This window comes from Pseudonaja textilis, chromosome 2 (assembly GCF_049901715.1).
Source record: "Pseudonaja textilis isolate UNSWEBS1 chromosome 2, rPseTex1.2, whole genome shotgun sequence".
NCBI lineage: Eukaryota > Metazoa > Chordata > Lepidosauria > Squamata > Elapidae > Pseudonaja > Pseudonaja textilis.
In genome coordinates, this window is record NC_141991.1 from 7,586,286 (window position 1) to 7,611,816 (window position 25,531).

General features: G+C 43.2%; 1 protein-coding gene and 2 pseudogenes across 3 annotated transcripts in view; all 3 read left to right on the plus strand.

The window, feature by feature from the left end:
- LOC113454278 (uncharacterized) overlaps positions 1 to 4,263 on the plus strand; it is an 80,346-nt gene extending 76,083 nt beyond the window's left edge. Inside the window, exon 5 of one of the 2 annotated variants that reach the window (XM_087927746.1) lies at positions 1,594 to 4,263. In XM_087927746.1, the coding sequence (XP_087783872.1) occupies positions 1,594 to 3,965 (2,372 nt within the window). In that variant the 3' untranslated portion in view covers positions 3,966 to 4,263. The remainder of the gene's footprint in view (positions 1 to 1,593) is intronic. The other variant, XM_087927747.1, reaches the window with a different exon arrangement.
- LOC148126647 (uncharacterized) lies at positions 3,963 to 6,171 on the plus strand (annotated as a pseudogene).
- A 6,416-nt stretch (positions 6,172 to 12,587) lies between these two features.
- Positions 12,588 to 21,385, plus strand: LOC148126648 (uncharacterized; annotated as a pseudogene). The gene is made up of 4 exons (XR_015742443.1): positions 12,588 to 13,930; positions 14,499 to 14,581; positions 15,753 to 15,879; positions 16,064 to 21,385. The product of XR_015742443.1 is annotated as an uncharacterized LOC148126648 (transcript).
- Positions 21,386 to 25,531: the final 4,146 nt, after the last annotated feature.

A 25,531-nucleotide genomic window follows, 5' to 3' on the forward strand; every position in this document is an offset into this window, starting at 1 on the left:
TATTTACAGTGTGTGGCAGGCATACATACATACATACATACATACATACATACATACATGTAACATTAATTTATATCAAGTTTGTGTCAGCATCTCTGACTTCATTTGGATCCTACTGACCAGTTCCCTGACAGGTTTCCCCTGGGTGGTGGACGTGAGCAGCTCAGATAAAATATTTAATTTGTTTGATGTATGCAATAGATTGGAGCATCCTTCTGTACATTTCTACTCCTACTTAGTCTGATAAAATGTCCTTCAATTCCACATGAAGTTTCCCATCCTAGCCTCTTTCCAATCCTGCCTGTCCCACTTTGTAGAAAGCTTTTTAGAAGTTGCTTTCATTTTGTTGTTTTTGGTCTATACTGACTCTATGACACTTAAGAGCCCGATAAGAATCCACAGATTTAACACAAGGATTTATACTCCTTGCAATCATCCAGTCGGAAAGAGTGCTTATGTCCAGATGACTGCAAGGAATATCAATCCTTCCATCCTCCATCGTTCAATCAGAACAGAAGAAGCTTCTTGGATGAGAAGGGAAACATGTTCAAGGAAAAAAGAAAGTCCAGTTGCCTTAAGAAAAAGCCCCTTTGGGATAAAGAGGAATGAACACATCAGGGTAACTGAGAACCAGCTTTTTTCAAGGAAAAACCTCTTCATGGAGATGAGGCTGAAGCTCATTTCCCAGGTCCAAGGACGTCAACATTTCTATCTTCTCAGATTGAAATTTAACCAATAGGTTCTCTATCGTCAAGTCTATTGTCTTTTACTTAGAACTGAGTATTTGTATTTGTACACTATTGTTTATATATATTTTTATCCTTTTAATATAATAAGGCATCAAGGGTTTCCCTATAGCAAGCTGGAGGCCAATAAATGTAATGAATAAATGAACAAATGAATGCATGAAGGCCTCTTTTAAGTGTCCTTTCTGCTTCCTTTGAAGCAGTAGAGCTGATGGTTCTCACCCCATAAAATTTAAATGATCTTAGCCAAGATTTTCACATTTTCATTTTGTACCACCAAGGACAAGAGAGAGCCGAAGGTAAAATCTTATATCAACTTAATCCTAAGCATCACACCATGTGTCAGGGTTCGAAGTAACAGACCCAAAAGAATCGAAACTCTGAGGTTTGATGATTCCTCAAAGTACAGATTTATTAGGCAAGTCCTTTTGGCACAGCTGCTGAAAAGGTGACTCTGAAGGTCCAGCGGTTTCGCCCCCCCAATTCAAAGTTCTTCCCCCCAGTTCACTCATCCATCACATGGTCCAATTAGGTCACAGTCCGAGTCCAGCTGTTTTCCTCATGTGCCTCACCAGGTGCTGATGAGAACATCCTTGGTTCCCAGGGGAAAGAATTCTATTTTGGCTACACATGCCCAGCTATCTCTACTCCCCCCTCCCATTCCCACAGCTCTGCCCAGCCTCGCTGTGCCAACCCTGAACATGATCCCAAATGGCTTTAGGATTGACACCATGTTTTGAACCAATGTGATTTGGGAGGAAGTTTGGTACTGTTCAAATACAGCAGTGGTGCTTGATCCCTTTTGCACCTAAGTTTGTGTTAACTTTTCTTTTTCTATTGTTGCAAGCAGGTGACAGATGGGAGATGGAGGATTCTGGCCAAGAGGTAGCAGCACCTTTGCCAAAAGACAAAAAGGAAGTTGCAGAAAAGTTGTATGGAAAGCAAAGTTCAGAAGAAAAACCATTAACGGAGGAGCTGGAGAATTGCTCTGGTTTACCATGTGCAGATATCAATGTCTTATTGGACGCAGATAATTGTCATGAAAAAGAAATGTGTTCAAGGTATGGCAAAACACTCCAAGGTGAATCTGGATTAGGTGGCTGTTGCCAAAGCCCTGCTGGAGAGAAACAAGATGAAAGCAGGCAATGCTCCGGAAGGAATTTTCCTCCTCCTCCTCTACGTGAAAGAATAGTAGAAGGGAAACCATACAATTGTACAAAGTGTGCAGAAAGCTTCAGTACAAGCTGTTCCCTTGCATTGCATAAAAAGATTCACAAAGCAGAGGATCCACACAAATGTCTGGATTGTGGAAGGACCTTCAGTCAGAAAAGTGATCTTAATTCACATAAGAAGGGCCACGAAGAGAGGAAGCAACATCGGTATGTTAATAGGGAAAAAAGCTTCGGAAGCAGCGCCTCCCTTACTTCCCATCAAAGCCTCTACAGAGAGGAGAGGTTGCATCAACTCAGGGAGGGTAGAACGAGGATTACTCAGAGCAAGGAACCAAATTCCTGGAAAAAAAGCCCCACTGGGAAGAAATCATATGAATGCCTAGAATGTGGGAAAAGCTTCCGCTGTGCGAGTGACCTCACTTGCCATAATAGGACCCATACAGCGCTAAAGCCATATCACTGCATGGTGTGTGGAAAGAGATTCAGGCAGAAAGATCATCTTAAGTCACACGAGCGGATCCACACGGGAGAAAAACCATTTCAATGCATGGAGTGTGGAAAGAGCTTCCGTGCAAAAAGTACTTATATCGTACATAGCAGAATCCACACGGGGGAGAAACCCTTTCAGTGCCTGCAATGTGGAAAGCGATTTTCCCGTTCTGATAGCTTTCGTGCCCACCAACGGACCCACACAGGTGAGAAACCATACAAATGCCTGGAGTGTGGAAAGAGCTTCTGTACATCCAGCATCTTAACTTCCCATCAAAGTATGCACAGAGGAGGGAAACCAAATCAATGCACCGAGTGTGGGAAGTGCTTCAGTCAAAAAAGTCACCTTAATACCCATAAAAGAATCCACACAGGCGAAAAGCCCTATAAGTGCACCGAGTGTGACAAATGCTTCGCCACGTTGTGGGGCCTCACTTGCCACAAAAGGCTCCATACTGGGGAGAAACCATATGAATGCCACATGTGTGGAAAGAGATTCAGTGTAAAACAAAGCTGTATTGTACATAGCAGAAACCACACTGGGGAGAAACCCTATGAATGCTTGGAGTGTGGAAAAACCTTTAGTAACACCTCTTCTCTAACCATACATAATAGGATGCATAAAGGGGAAAAGCCTTATAAATGCCTGGAGTGTGGAAAGAGCTTCAGTGATAAAGGTCCTCTTAAGTCACACGAGAGGATCCACACGGGAGAAAAACCATTTCAATGTATGGAGTGTGGAAAGAGCTTCTATACCTCTACAAACCTTACTGCTCATCACAGAAGCCACACAGGGGAGAAGCCCTTTCAATGCCTACAGTGTGGAAAGCGCTTTGCCAGTTCTGGTGGCTTTCATGCCCACAAACAGACCCACACAGGGGAGAAACCCTTTCAATGCCTGGAGTGCAGAAAGAGCTTCAGTCAAAAAGGTCAACTTAAGTCACACGAGAGGATCCACACGGGAGAAAAACCATTTCAATGCATGGAGTGTGGAAAGAGGTTCCGTGCAAAAAGTAGCTATATCGGACATAGCAGAATCCACACGGGAGAGAAACCATACAAATGCCTGGAGTGTGGAAAGAGCTTCAGCAAAAAAGGTCAACTTAAGTTACACGAGAGAATTCACATGGGAGAAAAACCATTTCAATGCATGGAGTGTGGAAAGAGCTTCTGTCGCTCTGTATCCCTTACTGACCATCACAGAATCCACACAGGGGAGAAGCCCTTTCAATGCCTACAGTGTGGAAAGCGCTTTGCCAGTTCTGCTAGCCTTCCTGCCCACAAACGGATCCACACAGGGGAGAAACCATACAAATGCCTGGAGTGTGGAAAGAGCTTCAGTCAAAAAGGTCAACTTAAGTCACACGAGCGGATCCACACGGGAGAAAAACCCTTTCAATGCATGGAGTGTGGAAAGAGCTTCCGTGCAAAAAGTAGCTATATCGGACATAGCAGAATCCACACGGGGGAGAAACCCTTTCAGTGCCTGCAATGTGGAAAGCGCTTTTCCCGTTCTGATAGGTTTCGTGCCCACAAACGGACCCACACAGGTGAGTAACCCTAGAAATGCCTGGCGTGTGGAAAGAGCTTCTGTACATCCAGCATCTTAACTTCCCATCAAGTATGCACAGAGGAGGGAAACCAAACCAATGCACCAAGCGTGGGAAGTGCTTCAGTCAAAAAAGTCATCTGAATACCCATAAAAGAATCCACACAGGCGAAAAGCCCTATAAGTGCACCATGTGTGACAAATGTTTCACCCATTCGTGGGGCCTCACTTGCCACAAAAGGCTCCATACTGGGGAGAAACCATATGAATGCCGCATGTGTGGAAAGAGCTTCAGTGCAAAAACAAAGCTGTGATGTACATAGCAGAATCCACACGGGGAGAAACCCCATGAATGCTTGGAGTATGGAAAAAGTTTCAGCAGAAGCAGCAATTTAAGCTTACATAATAGGATCCATACAGGGGAAGAGCCATATCATTGCAAGATGTGCAGAAAGAGCTTCACAGAAAAAGGCAATTTCAACTTACATAAGAGGATCCACACCGGAGAGAAGCCGTATAAATGTGCAGAGTGTGGAAAATGCTTCAGGATCTCCGATGCCCTTAACTTCCCATAAGAGGATTCACACAGGGGAGAAACCCTATAAATGCCTAGAGTGTGGAAAATGTTACAATGATAGTGGCAGTCTTACCTCCTAAAATAGAATCCACACAGTGGAGAAACCATTTGAATGCATCGAGTGTGGAAAGAGTTTAAAAGCCTCACTCGCCCCCCTCCTCCTGCCTCCGCTTTTTTTTTTTAAAAAAAATACACTTTATTGATTTTACAATTAAAATAGACCAACAACATACATAAATGTAAGAGAGAAAAAGAAAATAAGAAAAAAAAAAAATAGATTTCTAATTTCTAATTTTCTGCCAATATTTTTGAGTTTCTGTACAAGACCACCACATATGGAAGAAAGTTCCCTCTTTTTTTTTTTTTTTTTTTGCATTTCCAGCAGTTCGGACTCATTGGGGTGCATCTTCGCTAATTTCAAAGGAGGAAGGTGCCACCTGTAAAACATTTTATAGGAATTTTCTTTGTACGCTACCGATTTTGTTATTCCTACCCCAGACCTTTTCCCATTCTGTTAAGGTGATACTATGTCCTATATTCCTACTCCAGGCTATCATGTTCCCTTTAACAATTTCTTCCTCTAATTCTACCTCTAATAATTCTAAAATTTTCTTTGTTTGTTTTTTTGCCTGATCCTAATCAAATTTTATCTAATTGCTGGAGTTTATTATTAATTCCAAATTCTTTCTTGTCCTGTTTGTATCTACTTTGAATTTGAAGATATGCCCACCGGTCAGTTTTTAATCCCTGATCCTAAAGGTCTTGCCACAATTTCAGATTTCCTTGCGTATCCAATAGGTCTTTATATTTAATCATTTTAGTAATATCCAGATTATTTGGGTGGATCATCACCTCCCTTGTTGAGATCCAGATTGGTATCTTTAAGTAGTGTTTTTTCCATATTTTCTTCCAATTAGTCAATAATGAATCTCTGATTAGGTGTCTGTGAAAATATTTCTGGCTAGTTTTCCCAATATCTCATAAAAAGCATGCCACCCCCTCTGTAAGTCATGGCCTTCTAAGAGTAATAGTCTCTTATTGGTTAAATTAACCCATTCTTTCAACCATACTAAAGAGGCCGCACCATAATACAACTCCCAATTTGGGAGTGCCAGCCCTCCCCTGCTCTTCATATCCTGCATTGCCTTTAAGTTTATTCTAGGTTTTTTCCCTTGCCAGATGAATTTTGCAATTATTTTGTTAAGTTCTTCAAAAAACTTTTTGTGTACTTTAATTGGAATCGCTTGAAATATATAGAGGAATTTTGGAAGAATATTCATTTTAATAGCATTTTAATAGTGACAGTTGCAGTTTGCCCCATTGTGGTAATATATCCATCATATTCTGCAAGTTCTTGTACAGCTTTGTAAGATCTGGGGTATCACAAACGCTCCTCATGAGGGCAGTAGTGTCTTTATGATGAGAGTTTGATCCTGTTATCTGCAAAGCTCAGAGGCCAGGAATCTGTGTGGGAGTTCACAGTACCTATCCGAGCCATTCCCATGAGACCTTTGGTGCCCTGCTTTCTCACGGGAACTTTATCACCTTCGCTGAGGCCTAGCTAGATAATGTTGCTGAGCTAATGTTGAAGTCATTGTTTTGATTTTGTATTTGCATTTTCTTAATAAATACTGCTACTCGAGGGCTCTCGGGGCTGGCAGTTGCTCAGACGTCTTCCTGCGTCTCCCATCATTTTTCAATTGCCAGTCCATCACAAGTGGTGACCCCGACGTGATAGTTTGGAAGGCTATACGTTTTGGCGTGATAGCTTGAAAGCTATCGTTTCCCGCATCCCATACTCATCGTCGCGGACGTCGACTGGGCCCTCATCTTCTTCGCTGGACGGAGATAGATTCTTTTCGTAAGTATGGGGGAGATTTCTCGAAGGCTCAGACAGGGCACATTAGGGAAATGAGAGAAATCACAGGGAATAGTTTTAAGTTTGGAGTTCATAGTAGAGGACATGAAGTAGGAAAGAAAGAAATTGAGGATTTATTACAGTATGTTTGGAAACATATTCCGTGTTATCCAGAGGGAGGTAGTATTAAAGTAGAGCGCTGGAGAAAGATAGGGAAATTTTTGCACGAGGAGCCTCGTGCCCCTTCTTCAATTTTGTTAACCTGGAGGGTGGTTATGGATGCATTAGCTACGCATGAACAACCGCTCCTATCACCCCCCGAAGAAGGTTTGCCGCCTTACAATGCGGTACGTATATTGCCACCGACAGCATCTCCAGATAAATCCAGAGGGCTGTCAGGCACTGAAAATACTTTGTCAGAAGAGAAGAGTTTGCCTTTAAGAGTTCAAGTAGATGCAGTTACTGCAGCTATTCAAGAAGCAACAAATAGAGGGGAATTATCAGGAGATGATTTGGTAGATTTTGGAGTGGAGATTCAACTTAATCCAGTAGAAATTGGTGTGGACGTTGCTTTAAATCAACAGAGAGATAGAATGCCTGAGGAGGGGTTCGTTCTTCTCCCACAGTTAAATTTACAAGCCGTAGGGACTCTCCCTGACGGCGAAGGTGGTGAGAAGACCTTTACTAACATCAAACAAGGAAACAATGAACCCTATGAAAATTTCATTAGCAGATTGAAAGTGGCTATTGAAAGGCAAATTGACAATCAATTTGCCCGGAATGAATTGCTTTTGAAGTTAGCAGTAGATCAGGCTAACGCAGATTGCCAAAAGGTGGGGAGTCAGACTTTTAACATGGAGACTTTAGTTCTGGCTCTCCAGGCAGGAAATGCTAAAAAGAAACTTTTTCAATTTGGGAAGCCTGGACATTTTAAAGCGCAATGTCGGGCTCCTGGGGGGTCAAAGTCAGCAAAATGAGAGATCAATGGGACAGGGTGTGACCTAAATCAGTAATCAGTATATCAGATGCTCCTACAGTTTTTACTGATGGAGAAATTTTTTTTGGTGCTTGTGTTTGGAAAGATAAATCTGGAATTTGGCATACAAAAGTGACATCAGAGCAGAAGTCTGCCCAGCAGGCAGAACTTGCTGCTGTAGTTTTGGCTTTTCAAAATTTTCAAAATCAGGATTTTAATCTAATAGTGGATTCTTTGTATGTATATAATTTGTTACCCTTTGTAGCAGGTTCTTATTTGTCTCCTGGAATATCACCTAATATTCTACGTTTGCTTTTGTTGTTGCAAGAATGTTTGGAGCAGCGTATGAATGTGTGTTTTATTGCCCATATCCGTAGTCATAGTAATTTACCTGAATTTTATCACAAGGCAATGCCAAAGCTGACAGTGCTGTAACTTCAGTTCTCACTGTTCAGCCATGGGACAACCATAGTTATTTTCATCAAAATGCTAAAGCGTTGGCACATCAATTCAAGCTTACTGCTGCAGAAGCTGCTGCCATAATTCAACAATGTCCAACTTGTTCAAAGCAAGGCACAGCTATTCCTATGGGAGTCAACCCCAGGGGTTGAAACCCTCAATGATTTGGCAAATGGATGTTACTCAGTATCCATCATTTGCACCTTGGAAGTATATACATGTGACTGTGGATACTTATTCAGGATTTCTAATGGCTACTCCTCAAAGAGGTGAAGCGGTTAAACATGTCATCAATCATTGCATTAAGACATTTTCAGTCGCTGGTACGCCTCAAACTTTAAAAACAGACAATGGTGCGGCTTATCGGAGCACAGTCTTTGATCAGTTTTGCAAACAGTGGTCCGTGGAACATAAATTTGGAATTCCATACAATTCCACAGGACAAGCTATTGTGGAGCGTTATAATGGCACGCTCAAGAACATGTTAGCTAAATTAAATAAAAAGGAGGGAAGCTCCTGGGGCTTCCGGCAATTCAAGATCATTTAAATCTTGCTTTGTATACTTTAAATTTTTAAATTTGTCTGGTAACCCCCTACGCGCGGCCAGCAGGCATTTTCTTCCCCTTCTACAGATGCAGTGAGGCCTCGAGTGTTGGTGCGATTCCTTCCGGATCCGGCATGGGTTCCCGCTGAGCTGATTACGTGGGGACGTGGTTATGCAGCAGTAGAACATCTTGGTCAAATTAGTTGGGTTCCTGGTCGATGTATCCGGCCTGATCATTCACAAGCGCCTTCGCAGGTGCCAGTGAGGGATGTTCCTGATTCTCAGGATGGCGTTCCTGTGGTTCCTGATTCCGTTCCTGAGGTTCCTGATTCTCAGGATGGTGTTTCCGTGGTTCCTGATTCTCTTGATGCCGGCAGTCCAGGCGTGGCGCTGTGAAAGCTGGGAAAAGATGACTGCTTATCTGAGATTATCAACTTGTATGCAGCAGGTTCCTTTGGGGAATCGGACTAAATTAATCTGCAAACAGCGGCATCTTTTGATTTTCCAGCACATTGGTCCTGGCATAAGGGTCAAGACATTCTTTACTCGGGACCTGATAAGGATATTATATCTTCAGCCTGTGCTACAACTCTGATTCTGTTTAAATGTTTCTGTTTCAGACTATGGACAATATTGGTGTCAATTGGAGTTGCCTAAGTTACTTTACACAACTTCTTTTTCCATTCGTCTTATGCCTCCACGGACTCTAATACGGAGGCGGAGAGCTGCTATTATCTCAGAAACTAGAGACCTTGGTGATAATTTAAGGAAGGAAAATTCCTACATCAAGGACGTTCGGATTGCAGCAAAGAGTTTAAATGTAACTAATTGTTAGCTTTGTATGCATGTACCCACCTTTTGGAATAGCTATGAACTATAGAGATATTCATATTTTAAATAATTTTACTGTTGCTATGTTTTATGATACTGTTGAGAATATTAAGATGTTAAATGAAGAAGTGTCTGAAATTCGCCAAGTTACTTTATGCTTTAGATATAATGTTAGGAGTTTGTGCTTTAATTCATTTACATTGTTGTGTTTTTATACATAATTATGAGCCTAACATTACAAGAACTGTTCATGATATGGAAGACCGCATAGCTGAACACGAAGCAGGAAAAGATGGCTTCAATAAGTCACTTTGGGCTTTGCTATGGGATTGGCTTCCTGACAGCTCATGGTTACGTTTATTGTTTCAATTAGTTGTAATAATTGTTATTACACTTATTATGTTATGTTGCTGTATTCAATGTATTCCTAATCTATTTCAAATGTGTGCCTCAGCCTTAAGTGTACGAAACCAAGTTTGCGAGGGAACTGTGTATTTTGCCACTGAAACACCCCCTATCTTTGAATAAATAAAAAAGGAGGGAATGTGGTAATATATCCATCATATTCTGCAAGTTCTTGTACAGCTTTGTAAGATCTGGGGTATCACAAACGCTCCTCATGAGGGCAGTAGTGTCTTTATGATGAGAGTTTGATCCTGTTATCTGCAAAGCTCAGAGGCCAGGAATCTGTGTGGGAGTTCACAGTACCTATCCGAGCCATTCCCATGAGACCTTTGGTGCCCTGCTTTCTCACGGGAACTTTATCACCTTCGCTGAGGCCTAGCTAGATAATGTTGCTGAGCTAATGTTGAAGTCATTGTTTTGATTTTGTATTTGCATTTTCTTAATAAATACTGCTACTCGAGGGCTCTCGGGGCTGGCAGTTGCTCAGACGTCTTCCCTGCGTCTCCCATCATTTTTCAATTGCCAGTCCATCACACCCCATGTTTCTAAATCCTTCTTTACCCCTTGCATTAGTCATAATTGTTTTTCTTTAGTGTCTTACAATGTGCTGTCAACCATATTCCTAAATATTTAACTTTCTTTATCACTTGTAGTCCCATAACTTCTTCTAGTTCTAATTTCTGTTTTCCTGTTAAATTTTTAGTCATTAATTTTGTTTTCTTCCTATTAATTTTTAGTCCTGCTACTGCTCCAAATTGTTCTAATTCATTCATCAATTTTTGTCCTCTTTCTATTGGTTCTTCAATGAAAAAAATCATATCATCCACAAACGCTTGCAACTTACATTCTTCTTTCTTAACCTTGAATCCTTTTATGTCTGGGTTCTGTCTAATTCACATTAATAATGCTTCTAGCAATAATATGAAGAGCAGGGGTGAGAGTGGGCCACCCCGTCTGACTCCTTTTTCTATTTTTATTGGGCGGGTATATTCCCCGTTTAAAATTCTTTTTAGTCTACTTGCTATAATAGAAGTAAATATTTTGTAGTCAGTATTTAGCAAAGAAATCAGCCTATAATTTTGTATATATCGGGGTTCCGAATCCTCCTTGGGGATCAGCTAAATCAATGCCCCCTTCCATGAGTCCGGCATCCTGGCTGCCAATAAGATGTCATTAAAAACTTCCACCATAAGAGGTCCTATTCTGCTGTTGCCTTGTACGGCTCCCCTGGGATCCCATCTGGTCCCGGGGATTTGTTGTTTTTCTGGTTGTCTATTGCTGATTTCAATTCGAACCAAGTAATGTCTTTGTTTAATAATTCTTCCATTTCTTCCCCATTGCTTTATCCTTCATTGCATCTAAATAGTTTCTTATCCGATCTTCGTTCACTTCTTCCTTTTTATATAGCTCTTCAAAATATTTATGGGCAATTTCTTTTTTCTTTCTATCCTTTATTGTATATCCCCTTTTCCATCTATTACCTGATAAATCATTCTTTTTTCTTTCCTTTTTAAAAATCTATATGATAACCATCTCCCTGGCTTACTGGCATGCTCAAAATGCGTTTGTCTAGTTGTATTCAGATTTATAATCAACATGTCACAATTATTTTATTTTGAACTGCAGCAGCCCCAGTTGGAACTATACACAGGTAAAGGATATTTTTCTTCAATTCGATCCTATTCAGTTCTGTAGGCAATTATACATTATTATACATACGCATCTAAGTTCAATTCTGCATGCAATTATTATACATTATTATACATACACATCTAAGAAGTTTTATTGGAAATCACATCATAAAAAGAACAATAAACATTTTTTCTTCTCTTAGTTCTTTCTACCACACATAACAGCATAAATTAACCATATCTTCTTTGAACAGCCCAATGTGCTGTATGGAAGGGCTTCCCAACACGGATCTGTCTCTCATTCCATGCTCCTGAACAGCAGAGCTAACTGGACCATTGACATCAATACGGCATGCCTTCCACATCCAACTCTGCCATCCGGTGCATCAGAAGAGAGCAGTTGCCCGCATTCTAGTTAACACCCGTTCTTCCATCTCCTTAAGCAGGCTGTAAATAGGAAACCTCATGGAAAGCCATGCTATATTACTACCAAAGCGACATTGACAAACTTATTGAGGTTTCTCTGTGCACATATTAGGATAGACTTAAATCGCTTGGTGAAGCTCTGTGTTAAATATACCGGTATACAGGAAAGCTAAGGTGTGAGTGTAAAACAGGCAGGAATTGCTGTAAAGGGAGATGAGAAAATTCCTTCTGACTCTGAAAGATGTAAACTGTGGCAAATGCTGTGTAAAGCCCTCCAGTGGGCATTGTTGGGGTACAAAAGCTTTGAGGGAGATTTCCTTGTGTTACTTTTTCTGTGGAATAAAGTTTTTGCTTACAATCTCGTCTTCAATGTGTTCAGTTTGAGGCTGGGCACATCTGGCAAAGCGCCTGGAGCAGGAAAGGTGAGGAAAACCAAAAGTGCCTTTGAGTTCAGAAGGATCTCTTTCCTCCTTTCAGCCATTTTGGAAGCGCAATTCTTGAGGGGGAAATGGGGAATCCGCCAGGATCCTCCTCTCTGCAAACTGGAAGCAGCTTCATTAGGTTTGGAGCTGTTTTAAGTGGGAGAAATATTTTGCAGATGTAGTTAACTTACAAGCACAAGTGAGGCATAAATTTTTGTTGTTAAGTGAGATGTTAAGTCAATTTTGCTCCATTTTGTGACCTTTCTTGACTCTTGTTAAGTGAATCACCACAGTTGTTGAATTAGCAACATGGCTGTTAAGGGAATCTGGTTTTCCCTTTGGTGTTGCTTGTCGTAAGGTCGCAAAAGGGGATTCCCCTGACCCCAGGACACCACAATGGTCATAAATGTGAGTCAGGTGTCAAGTGGCTGAATTTGGATGGCATGACCATGAGGATGCTGCAACGGTCGTAAGTGTGAAAAATGGACATAAGTCACTTTTTCAATGCTGTTGTAACTTCCGTCACTCAACAGATGGCTGTAGGTCAAGGCTGCCTATACGCTTTAGTTGTTTTTCTTCTGAAATTCACAGATCTTTAAATATTTCCTGCCTCAGGCCTTTTACATAGTTAAGTATATTAAATGTTTCTTAGCTCTGAGGATTTCTTCAGCTTCAGAGGGAGAAAGTTATCGGGTCTCCCTTATGGATCATCAGGGGGTCCTTTGGTTCCGCATTTCTTAGGGGTAATATTGGAAAAAAGCAGATTCTGTGGTGGTTTTTTCCCCCTTTTCTCTTTATTCTCCTCTTTTGGGGCAAGGGAGCCACCTCTAAGTTGTGTTACTCTTCGACATGCCCCATCGACCCTTCAAATACAGGCAATCCTTGACTTACCACCACAATTCAGTCTGTTGCTAAGTGAGACATTTGTGAATTGAGTTTGGTCCCATTTTATGCTATTTCTTGCCATGGTTGTTAAGCGAATCACTGTAGTTGTTACAGTCATTGACCAAATCTGGCTCCCCCATTGACTTTGCCTATCCGGAGCTTCCTGTGATCCTGGGACATGGCAACCGTTATAAATATGAGTCAGGTGTCAAGTGGCTGGATTTTGAAGACCTGCTGCACCCGTCTTGAGTGTGAAAATGTCACTTTTTTCAGTGCCTTTGTCGCTCCGGCCACTGATCCAATGGCTGTAAGTCAAGGACTACTTGTAAGACAGCCACTGTTTGTTACTAGGGCACAATCATGACTGTTAGTCATTGAAGGGAGTAAGTTGTAAGTTGAGGACTATGCTAAGTGGATAAGAGAAGCTCCTTTTCCTGCCTAACTTTGCCCCCTCCCTCTCTCCCCTTTCTCTGACTGCCTGGGGGTTGGACTAGAAGACCTCCAAGGCCCCTCACACCTCTGTTATTCTGTTAAAGGACAATTCCCTCCTTCACTTTAAGGCTCCGCATCCCCTTCCCCTTCCTGCTCCTGGGCCTCGTCCCCTCCCTCTCCCCCGTTTTTCTGGCTGCCTGGGGCGAAGCAGCCCTGGACTCCCTGCCCAGCTGACCATCCCACGCAGGACCGATTCTCCCCCGGGTCTTTAGTGCGAGAAAGTCACTGTCTTCAGTGCCCATCCCGCCCAGGACCGTGGGGGGGAATTGGGCAGGCAGGGGGACCCCTGAATAGGCAGCGCTCCCCGCCCCCGTACAGAATGGGAGGAGCTATAAGCGCTTCCGGCTTGGGCTCTGCAAACTCCTGGCTGGGGTCGTTCCGGGGAGGGGGATCCACGTGCGTGGCCGGGAAGGAAGGAAGCCGAGTCCGGCCGAGGAAGAGAGCTGCCTCTCTCCTATTGCGTGCCAGGTAAAAACCTCCCTTCCTTCCTGGGAAATGCCGGGACAGGTGAGCCTTCCATGCAGCTTCTTGGGGCGCTGAACGTTTCCCATCGCTTCCTTTGAATTCCTCCCGGAATTCGCTTCCATCGTTCAACTGAACTGAGTTTTTAAAGCCTTTTAGGGCATTTAAAGAGGCGTCGCTCTTTTCCTGCGGGCCATTGTTTCTCAACCTTGGCAACCTTGTGATTTGTGGGCTTCCACTCCCAGAATTTCCCACGTGTGTTGAAATCCACATATCTTAACACCTCACAAGATCGAAAAACGTTGCTTTCATCCAGGGGTGAGGAAGTTACGGCCCTTTTATGACTGGTGGACTTCAAGTCCCAGAATTCCTCAGCCAGCTGGCTCAGGTATTCTGGGACTTGAAGTCCAGCCGTTATGAAAGGCCAGTAGTTCCCCACTTCAAGTCCCAACTGTGAAAAAAAGATTTTGTAGTCTTTTGTAGCTAAAATCAGCCTTTTGCACTGGATGCTCAAGAATGTCCTTAGAATGTTTCATAGCCAATTATTCCTTTGCTGTTTGTTCCCCTCTCCTAGACCCCCTCGTGGCCATGGCTTCATCTCCCGGAACCCCAGTTCTTTGTAATGGAGGATCAACAGCGGCTGAGCTTCCAACGCAGGTAAGAGGATTCTCCCCTCACCTCCCCAGATGTGCCAATCCCCCAATAACAGAATATCACAATTGGAAGGGATCTTGGAGATCTTCTAGTCTGTCCCATTTCAAGCAGGAGACCCTATACCCTTTCAGACAAGTGGCTGTCCCAGTCTCTCCTTAAAAACCTCCAGCCCAAAACTTCTGAAGGCAAACCGTTCCATTAGTTAATTGTTCTCACTGTCAGGAAGTTTCTACTTACTTCCAGGTTGCCTTTCTCCACCGTTACTTTCCATCCATTGTTTCTTCTCCTGCCTTCTGGTGACTTGGAAAATAAGTTGAGCCCCTCTTGTTTGGATCGGCCTCAGAAATACTAGAACACTGATATCACGTCTCCCCTGGTCCTTCTTTTCTCTGGACTGGCCATATCCAGTTCCTGCATAAGATAGTCAGGAACACAGGAACATCATGAGGTAAATCTAAAACATCTGTCAGCGTTCCAGAAAACCTCAACTCCAACAAATAACTCTGAGACAGACAACTTCTCAAAAGTTCCTTTTATTAGAGTAGTAAAATGGTCCATCTGGGAAATCCCAAATGTGAAGATTCTGGGTTTCCCTGCAATAAGTAAAAAATTATGAATCTACCCCTTGTACACCTCATGGCATCACATGCCCCAATCACCATCCATCCCAACTTGAGATGTCCTCTCAATCACTCCTCAGCCAGGTGCAGAAATAACATGACCTTGACTTAGAAGAAGAATGCTATTATGTCTAGCCACATACACTCCAAGAAATTCTCCCCTCCCTTTTCCCAGGCTCAAGAATGTGGCAGGGTAGAAGCATCTGGTGCTAATATGGCTTCCAAAGCTGACAGCATCATGCAGAACACAGAGAATGGAAAAAGGCGGGAAAAAAGAGAAACACCCCCTTTATACTTTCAGCAGCCAATTGGAGCATAGATTGCATCCTGCATGAGTCAGCACCCTCTAACTAATCAGTTACAATTGTGTTCCGGCCTGTTGTAGACTTTACTGTTCCAGTTACTAAATTCAATATCCTACATGGTCTTTGCCCTACTTGGAAGCTGTGGAGGTTTTTCATTAAGAAGACAACTTGCATGTAATTCATTGAAGTGTTCATTGTTAGGAATATTCATGGAATATGTTGTGTTTTTCTCCCCTGTCTCTGTGTCAGGATTTGATATCATTTGAGGATGTAGCTGTGTTTTTCTCAGTGGAGGAGTGGGCCCTGCTGGACTCTGAGCAAAAAGCCCTGTACCAAGAGGTCATGCTGGAAAACAAGAGGAATGTGGCCTCATTAGGTAAGGGATTTAAATTTAGTAGCCAAAGGTCAAATGTTCAATCATCTTAATAGCAAGCATAGCATCATGTTTAGAACAAATGGGAGTTTGGAAGAAGTTTGATACCCTTCAAATACAGCATGGTGCTTGATTGCTTTCGCACTAAAGGTTGTGCTAACTTTTCTTTTTTTATTGTTGCAACCAGGTGACCGATGGGAGATGGAGGATTCTGGCCAAGAGGCAGCAGCACCTTTGCCAAAAGACAAAAAGGAAGTTGCAGAAAAAATGTATGGAAAGCAAAGTTCTGAGCAAAACCAGTTAACGGGGGAGCTGGAGAATTGCTTTGGTTTACCTTGTCCAGATACCGATGTCTTATTGGACACCGATGATAGCCATGAAAAGGAAGTGTGTTCAAGGTGTGGAAAAAGACTCTGTGATGAATCTGGATTATGTGACTGTGGTGAAAGCCCTGCTGGAGATAAACAAGATGAAAGCAGGCAACACCACAGAAGGAACTTTCCTCCTCCCTTACATGAAAGAATAAAAGGAAAAACGTACAAATGTACAGAGTGTGCAGAAAGCTTCGGTAAAAGCCGCTCTCTTGCTTCACATAAAAAGATTCACAAAGCAGAGGAGCCACACAAATGTCTGGATTGTGGAAGGACCTTCAGACAGAAAAACCACCTTAATTCACACAGGAGGGTCCACGAAGAGAAGCAACAGCATCAAGGCATCCCCTGTGGAAAGTCCTTTGGAAGCAGCACCTCCCTTACTTCCCACCAAAGCGTCCACAAAGGGAAGTTGGATCAACACAGGGAGGGTAGAACGAGGTTTACTCAGAGCAAGGAACCGAATTCCCGGAAAAAAAGCCCCACTGGGAAGAAATCATATAAATGCCTAGAATGTGGGAAGAGCTTCCGCTCTGCAAGTGACCTCAGTTGCCATAATAGGATCCATACAGGGGAAAAGCCGTATCATTGCATGGTGTGTGGAAAGAGCTTCGCGCAAAAAAGCAATTTCAATTTACATAAGAGGATCCACACAGGAGAGAAGCCTTATAAATGCACAGAGTGTGGAAAATGCTTCAGTGCCCGATGTAACCTTACTTCCCATAAGAGGGTCCACACAGGGCAGAAACCCTATGAATGCCTGGAATGTGGAAAAAGTTTTAGCGGAAGCGGTGCTCTAACCTTACATAATAGGATGCATAAAGGGGAGAAACCTTATCAATGCCTGAACTGTGGAAAAAGGTTCAGTCAAAAAGTTAATCTTAAGTCACATGAGATGATCCACACGGGAGAAAAACCGTATCAATGCACCAATTGTGGGAAGAGCTTCAGTAATCCATATACTCTTACTGTCCATAAAAGGACCCACACAGGTGAAAAGCCTTATAAGTGCCCTGAATGTGACAAATGCTTCACTGATTCGGGGAATCTCTCTCGTCACAAAAAGCTCCACACTGGAGAGAAACCATATGAATGCCACACGTGTGGAAAGAGCTTCAGTGCAAAAAATATCTATGTCATACATAGCAGGACCCACACTGGGGAGAAACCATATCAGTGCCAGGAGTGTGGAAAACGCTTCAGTCATTCTGGAGCACTGAAGATCCATAAAAGGATTCACACGGGGAGAAACCATATAAGTGTATGGAGTGTGGGATGAGTTTCAGAAGAAGTGGTTGCTTTGTTATCCACAAGAGGATCCACACTGGAGAGAAACCATATACATGTCATGAGTGCAGAAAAAGCTTTAATCAAAATAATTCACTCAGGAGCCATAGAAGGCTTCACTCAGGGGAGAAACCGTATAAATGCCTGGAGTGTGGAAAATGTTTTCGTGTGAGTGGGCAGCTTACCTCCCACAATAGGATCCACACAGGGGAGAAACCCTATAAATGCTTAGAGTGTGGAAAATGTTATAATGATAGTTCCAGTCTTACCTACCACAATAGGATCCACACTGGGGAGAAACCGTTTAAATGCATCGAGTGTGGAAAGACTTTCAAAGACGGCAGGAATCTTACGCTCCATAAAAGACTCCACACAGGGGAGAAGCCATATTAATGTGTGGAGTGTGGAAAGAAATGCAGAACCAGCAGTGACTTTAATTGCCGTAAGAATACGCTCAGCAAATGATGTGAATTGGTTCGTGTTGATTCTCAAAATTTGCTTCATGCCCATAGAAATTATGTGGGAGATTCTGGAAAAATGCATGGAGCATGGGAAGAGCTTCCGAAGCAGCAGAAATGTCTTGATCCATTAAAAAGAAGAGTTCCCTTGTAGAACTAGGAATTAACTTTTGGATATTAGATCTTTGTGCTAGAGTAGAATAGAATAAGATTACAAACAGTAAGAACAGAAATGGAATTGAATGTAGAAATGGGGATGGGAAGGGAATTCTCTCATTTGCCAAGTGAGATTGGAGATACAAGGCCTGTGTCTCCAATGCATACGCTTACAAGTGTACATAACATACAACAAATGATCAACTTTTGTCAATGCGAACCGCAAAGGGAGTGTTAGTGACTTGGGCACTAACACTTCCAGATGGCTATGGAGATTCTCAGTCATCCAGGCTGCGGTTCCTCCCAAAGGTACTTTTATCAAAAGGCAACTGGACTTTTTTTTCCCTTGAGGGGATTTCCCTTCTCATCCAAGAAGTTTCTTCACTTCTGTTTCTTCTTCAATAAGAAGCGAAATGTCTTCAAGGAGAAACAAAGTCCAGTTGACTTTTGAAAAAAAGCACTTTTGGGAGAACACCTTCAAGACAAGATGGGGACCGCCACAATGTAAAAAAGATGTTGAGACTGTAGAAAGAGTGCAGAGATTAGCAACAAAGATAATTAGGGGACTGGAGGCTAAAACAAATGGTTGCAAGAATGGTTGCAGGAAGTGGGTATGTCTAGTCTAATGAAAAGAAAGGGTAGGGGAGACAGGATAGCAGTGTTCCAATATCTCAGGGGCTGCCACAAAGATAGATAAATTTATTGTCATTGTACTCAGAAACCTGAGAACAACGAAATAAGGTGCTCTTCCACAACATACAACTGAACTACACCAAAAGACATATACAAATAACAATGTAAAACAAATTAAAACAAATAACAGTTAAAAACTGTACAACCAGGATATATATATGTTAAGACCACCAGATTCATAACTCTGCATTTAACCTAATCACAGCACTTGGATAAAAGCTATGTTTAAATCTACTTGTCCTGGCTTTCAGCACTCTATATCGTCTTCCTGATGGTAGGATCTCAAACAACGAGTGGCCTGGATGCGAAGGATCTCTCAAGATCTTTTGTATCTTCCTTCTACATCCCACGTTATACAAATCCTCCAATGAGGGAAGAGGACAGCCGCTGATCTTTTGTGCCCTTTTTATCACTCTTTGGAGTGCCCTTTTCTCCGCCTCTGTACAACTCCTAAACCACACACAGAGGCAATAAGATAAAATGCTCTCTATAGAGCTTCGATAAAAGGCAACCAACAGACTCTCTGGCAGTTGTTGTGATCTTAAAAGTCTTAAAAAATACAGTCGTTGATGAGCCTTTTTTTCTAGGGCTAAAGTATTTGCCTCCCATGTTAGATCTTGTTTCGGGTGATACCTAAAAACTTACATTCTGCCACCTGTTCTACCAAAACACCATCGATATACAATGGCTGGATATCTGAACTGCTCTTCCTGTAATCCACTATGAATTCCTTCGTCTTATTTATATTAAAAATAAGATTGTTTACTTTGCACCAGAGGGACAGCTGATGAATTTCATCCCTGTACGCAGACTCATCATTACCAGACATGAGCCCCACCAACGTTGTATCATCTGCAAACTTAATGATCTTATTACTCAGATGAATAGAGGTGCAATCAGACGTATAAATAGTGAATAAAAGTGGACTCAATACACAGCCCTGAGGAGTGCCAGTATTGAGGATCTTCACAGAAGAGATATGTCCGTTCATCCTAACCCTTTGTGAACGATGAAATGAAAAATTCAGAATCCACCAACATATGGAGCCCGGTAGCTTCAGATCTTTAAGCTTAGACATCAATCTGTGCGGCAGTATAAAGAACAGTATTGACAGCATCCTCAGTTGATCTGTTTGTTCTATAAGCAAACTGATAATTGTCAAAGGTAACAGGAAGGCAAGAAATAATATATTTCCGAACTAACTGCTCGAAGCACTTCATTATCACAGAAGGCAATGCCACCGGCCTGAAGTCATTTAAAGCATTTGCAGGTGACTTCTTGGGTACTGGAACAATAATAGAAGCCTTCAGACAAGTTGGAACAATAGACTGTAGCAAAGAACGATTGAAAATCTCAGTCCACACCCCGGCTAACTGATCCGCACATTCTTTTACTACACAACCAGGAATGTTATCAGGTCCTGCAGCTTTTCTAGAGTTTACCGCTTTCATTATACACCTAACATCATGCTCCTTCACAACAAGAGGAGCACAATGCTCGGTCAACAATGGTAGTGGTGATGGTAACTCCACTTCCAGTTGATTCATCTCAAACCGGGCATAAAAGGTGTTTAGTTCCTCTACCAACTCATGTTTTCCACCCATACTAGCCTTCTGTGCTTTAAAACTACTGAATGCCCTGCCAAGCTTGTCTCAGGTTATTATTAGATAACCAAAGAAGAGGGAGTCAAGCTATTCTTCAAAGCACCTGAGGGGAGGACAAGAAGCAATGGGTGGAAACTAATCAAGGAGAGAAACAGCTTAGAACTAAGGAGAAATGTCCTGACAGAACAATTTATCAATGGAACAACTTGCCCCCAGAAGTTGTGAATGCTCCCACACTAGTAGAAGATTTTGGCAATCATTTGTCTGAAGTGGTGTAAGATTTCCTTCCTAGGCAGGGGATTGGACTAGAAGACCTCCAAGGTCCCTTCCCACTCTGTTATTCGACTCGACTCTACTCTACTCTACTGTATAGAGAAAATGCTGAAATATTTCAAGAGGAAACATTGCCAATGTTAAAACTGCAGTACTGCAGGCTGCTACTGCTTGCTGGCTGCCTGCAATTTGGCAGTTCAAATCTCACCAGGCTCAAGGTTGACTCAACCTTCCATCCTTCCGAGGTAGGTAAAATTGAAGCAGAATGGAAAATTACCAGAAAAGTATTCTTATAATTAGCAGAAATTTCTTAGCAAATATTATGGAAGTTGCTTAATACAATATTGTGTAAACCACGAAATTACTAGACCAAAGAACTAGACACGTTCCTGTAAACAAGGGTGGGTATGGAAAATAACTGAGGGTGTAAGATAAGTACGTATATGCTTCAGTGTGTAAAATGACTAATTAGATTTGCTTCTCCTTTCTATAGTACATATGATATGGTATAGCTTGATAAGAGAAATGCCCCAGGCTAGGCTGAGACTGTGAGCTGTATAAAAGTAACACCTCAGGAAGAGGCGGGGGTTCAGAATTTGCCATGCTAATGCTCTGAACCTTTTGCGCAAATAAACCTGTATTCTCCTACCCTTCGTGGTCTTGTGTCCTGATTTGGAAACAGGATCTGCTGCAACATTTATGGCAACCCAGATGGGACAAAAGGGGCCCTGAGGCCTGCTGGAGGGACCACCCCAGGTGCCAGTACTTCGATGAGTTGAAGGGAACATCCTAGGCGCCATCAGTCCTTTGAATCCGAGGACTTCCCAATACTGCTGTGTTCTGGCTGATGGCGGTTGACACCTCCAAGAACCACTGGTGAAAGGTAAGGAGACCAGGACATCTTCCAGCCGGCCAGTGGAGAAGGAACACTCCTGCAGGCACTCGGCTAGTATTGGAGTTGGGAAGCAATCCCTCCCTGTAAGCAGGGATGGAGGAGAGGACTGATCATCCTCTCTTAAGCAAAGGTGGGAGGACTTGTCAGGAATGATTCAGGTGAGCAGCTACTGCGGTTCCCATTGGTGACTGTGAGTGTCCAGTACTGTGGGCCAGTAGAAAGCGAGTGGCGTCCGCAGTTCCCATCGGAGACCATGTGCACCCGGCTCCCTGGGTCGTACGTGAGTGTGTAGAAATCCCTGGTGTTACCAAGTGAGGAAGGGCCCCATACCTTCTTCTAACCCCTCTTCCCAATTGTCTTGTCTGGTGACCTGGGTGGCTCATGGGAGGTGGAGAAAGTGTGCCCCTAACTCCATTGGGGTATATGCTAAAACATTTTAAGGAAGCATATGAATCTCAGGACTATGGTCTTAAGTGGAGTAGACATAAACTGCAGGTGTTTTGTGAGGGAGAGTGGCCAACATTTGGAGTGGGGTGGCCAGCCATAGGTACTTTAGACACCTCTATAGCAGTACAGCTTCATCAGTATTCCATCCTATACTAGGACACCCAGACCAAGCTCCTTACATAGATGTCTGGCTCAACCTATTAAACCACCCTCCACCATGGCTTAGAAAATTCAGAATACAACGGTGCAGGCTCCTAGTGTCACGAACGTTACCATTGACCAAACTAAAGAAGTCGTCCGAGTCATGCCTAGCTGCCCAGAAGAACTACCGCATCCACCCCCATACGTACCCCCTCTTGGCTTAAGAAGGATGTCAGATGAGAGAGAATCCTCTGGGGCATCAGGATTAATAGCTCGACTAGACCGGATATCCCCCTTCATGAGAAGCCCCAGGGATCCAACAGATACGATAGATCGATCGGCCCAAGCCGATCTTTCGCCCCCAGGGACCTCTGCCCAGGGAGAACCCCAGGTTGGCCCCCAAATAGACCCTAAACAAGAGGCTGAACCAGTGGCACCAAGGACAAGAGCCAAAATAGAACAAACGTCCCTGACAGCACCGCTTAGGCAGGTTGACCACCTGGTAACAGATCATGAGGACCCCACAGCATCGGTCACCTTACCACTGTTCCAACATGTACCATTCACTGTTGTGACTTGGAGGTTTGAGCCTCCTCTGTTAGAAGACACAGGCTCGAGTAATGAGGAAGAGGAGGATTTGGCCTTGAGATTTGAGCCTGCTTTGCTGGAAGATTCGGAATCATCTTCCTCCCCTTCCTCCCTGGTTGTGCCTCAGGTGTCAGCAGATAATCAGAAGAGAGTGCCGGAGTCCTTGGCTGAGGATCAAGCCGAGGAATGCTGGTTTGATGCAAGGCAAAGACGCAGGCAAAAGCGTGAAATGCAACGTAAAACGAAATGTCAAATCAGGGACTGACTTGAGAGACTGACATGCCCCTCAGGAAATAAAAAGAGGGCGTGTTAGCTCTGAATCCTCATTCGGGACAATTTGTTTATTCGGAATAGCAGCTTGACAAATTCTCTGTGCAGCGTTTGCCTTTTGATTTATGGTCTTGTTTGTTATCGGACTTGGCAGGCAGCTTCTGGAAGACTGCCAAGGACTTCTCCAGTCAAAGGAATTTAACTCTATCGTTCCTGGTCCTGTCTGTTTATTTATATTCCTTTGGAGGCTTAGACTCTTGCCTCGTGGTCACAGGTGAGACAGAACAATTCACTATGTCAGATTTACTTACCTGGAAACTACACCATGGCCCCTTTAGTGAAAAACCTACAGAAGTAGCAGATTTAGTGAAAACTATAGTGGACACACACAATCCCACTTGGATGGATCTCCAATAACTAACGAGGAGCTCTGTTTAATCCGGAAGAAAGGAAAAGATTAAGAATGTAGTAACTGAGATATTAAAGCCTGATTTCAGGGCAGATGGGAATCTAGCAGCATATGTTGAGGCTCACTTCCCATCGCAAGACCTAAATGGAATCCTTACAACTATATGTACCATTTATGAGACTACCAGTCAATAGTTGTGCGAGCCATCCATTTGGCAGGAAAGCCTACAGTGATTATGTCAAAACCTCCCTGGTGTTGCAGAGCCCACCGAAAGCCCTGAAGCATTTTATGCCCCGTCTTATTGGCTTACCGCATGTATACTCCCATAGATCCCACTGATCCGGTGAATGCCCGAATGTTGACAATGGCATTTATCTCACAAAGTGCCACAGACATACGCCATAAATTACAAAAAGACTTGAGGGAGCACTAGGTAAACCCATGAGCGAGCTAATGGAGGTGGCGCGGAAAGTTTTTGTAAACGGAAAAAGAGGAAGAGCAGAAGAAAGATTAAAATTGCAAAGAAAAGCTGAATTAATGGCGGCAGCTATGATGTGGACCCCAAAGGGATAGAGGGAGGCAGCCGAGGCAAGGGGCAACAGATCAGGGTTAGGGCGTAACCAGTGTGCTGTATCTGTAAGAAGGAGGGACACTGGAAGGGTGAGTGTCTGGAAGGGAACAAAGAAGAGAGGCCAGATGGAAGAAGAGAGGGAATTTCCAAGGAGGCCTCTGATGGCCCCCGAGAGGAAGCCGGGAGAGGCAAGGTTACAGGAAAGGATTTGAAAGAACCCCTCTCATAGGCTTGGCAGAGGTGGAAGAATGGGACTGAAACTGACCGTGGTCAGATTGCCTCCAGAACCTATGGTCCGGCTAAATGTGGGGAGGCAAACCTATTACCTTCCTAGTAGACACTGGAGCCACACGGTCAGTCCTAACCCAGCCCCTAACACAGGCCTCCCCCACACCATTAATATCCAGGGGCTACAGGAAGTATTTTACAAGCGTCCCTCTTTGGAGCCCCTCGTGTGCACAACTAAAGGACAAACCATAACACATCAAATTCTGTATATGCCAGACTGTCCTATCCCACTCCTGGGGAGGGATTTGCTGTGCAAACTCCGAGCTCAGATCTCCTTTGAAGAGGATGGAACAATGACACTGGGATATGGGAAGATAAACGTTAACAATACCCAGAGAAGAAGAGTGGAGGTTCATGGTGGCCAGGGACAAGGGGCGGGGAGATGAGGATGAATGGAAGCAATTCAATGTTAGTGAGTAAAAAAGTAAAAAAGTCCTCTCAATCACTCCTCAGCCAGGTGCAGAAATAACATGACCTTGACTTAGAAGAAGAATGCTATTATGTCTAGCCATATACACTCCAAGAAATTCTCCCTCCCTTTTCCCAGGCTCAAGAATGTGGCAGGGTAGGAAGCATCTGGTGCTAATAACATGGCTTCCAAAGCTGACAGCATCATGCAGAACACAGAGAATGGAAAAGGCGGGAAAAAGAGAAACACCCCTTTATACTTTCAGCAGCCAATTGGAGCATAGATTGCATCCTGCATGAGTCAGCACCTCTAACTAATCAGTTACAATTGTGTAACCGGCTCTGTTGTAGACTTTACTGTTCCAGTTACTAAATTCAATATCCTACATGGTCTTTGCCCTCCATGGAAGCTGTGGAGGTTTTTCATTAAGAAGACAACTTGCATGTAATTCATTGAAGTGTTCATTGTTAGGAATATTCATGGAATATGTTGTGTTTTTCTCCCCTGTCTCTGTGTCAGGATTTGATATCATTTGAGGATGTAGCTGTGTTTTCTCAGTGGAGGAGTGGGCCCTGCTGGACTCTGAGCAAAAAGCCCTGTACCAAGAGGTCGTGCTGGAAAACAAGAGGAATGTGGCCTCATTAGGTAAGGGATTTAAATTTAGTAAGCGTAAAGGTCAAATGTTCAATCATCTTAATAGCAAGCATAGCATCATGTTTAGAACAAATGGGAGTTTGGAAGAAGTTTGATACCCTTCAAATACAGCATGGTGCTTGATTGCTTTCGCACTAAAGG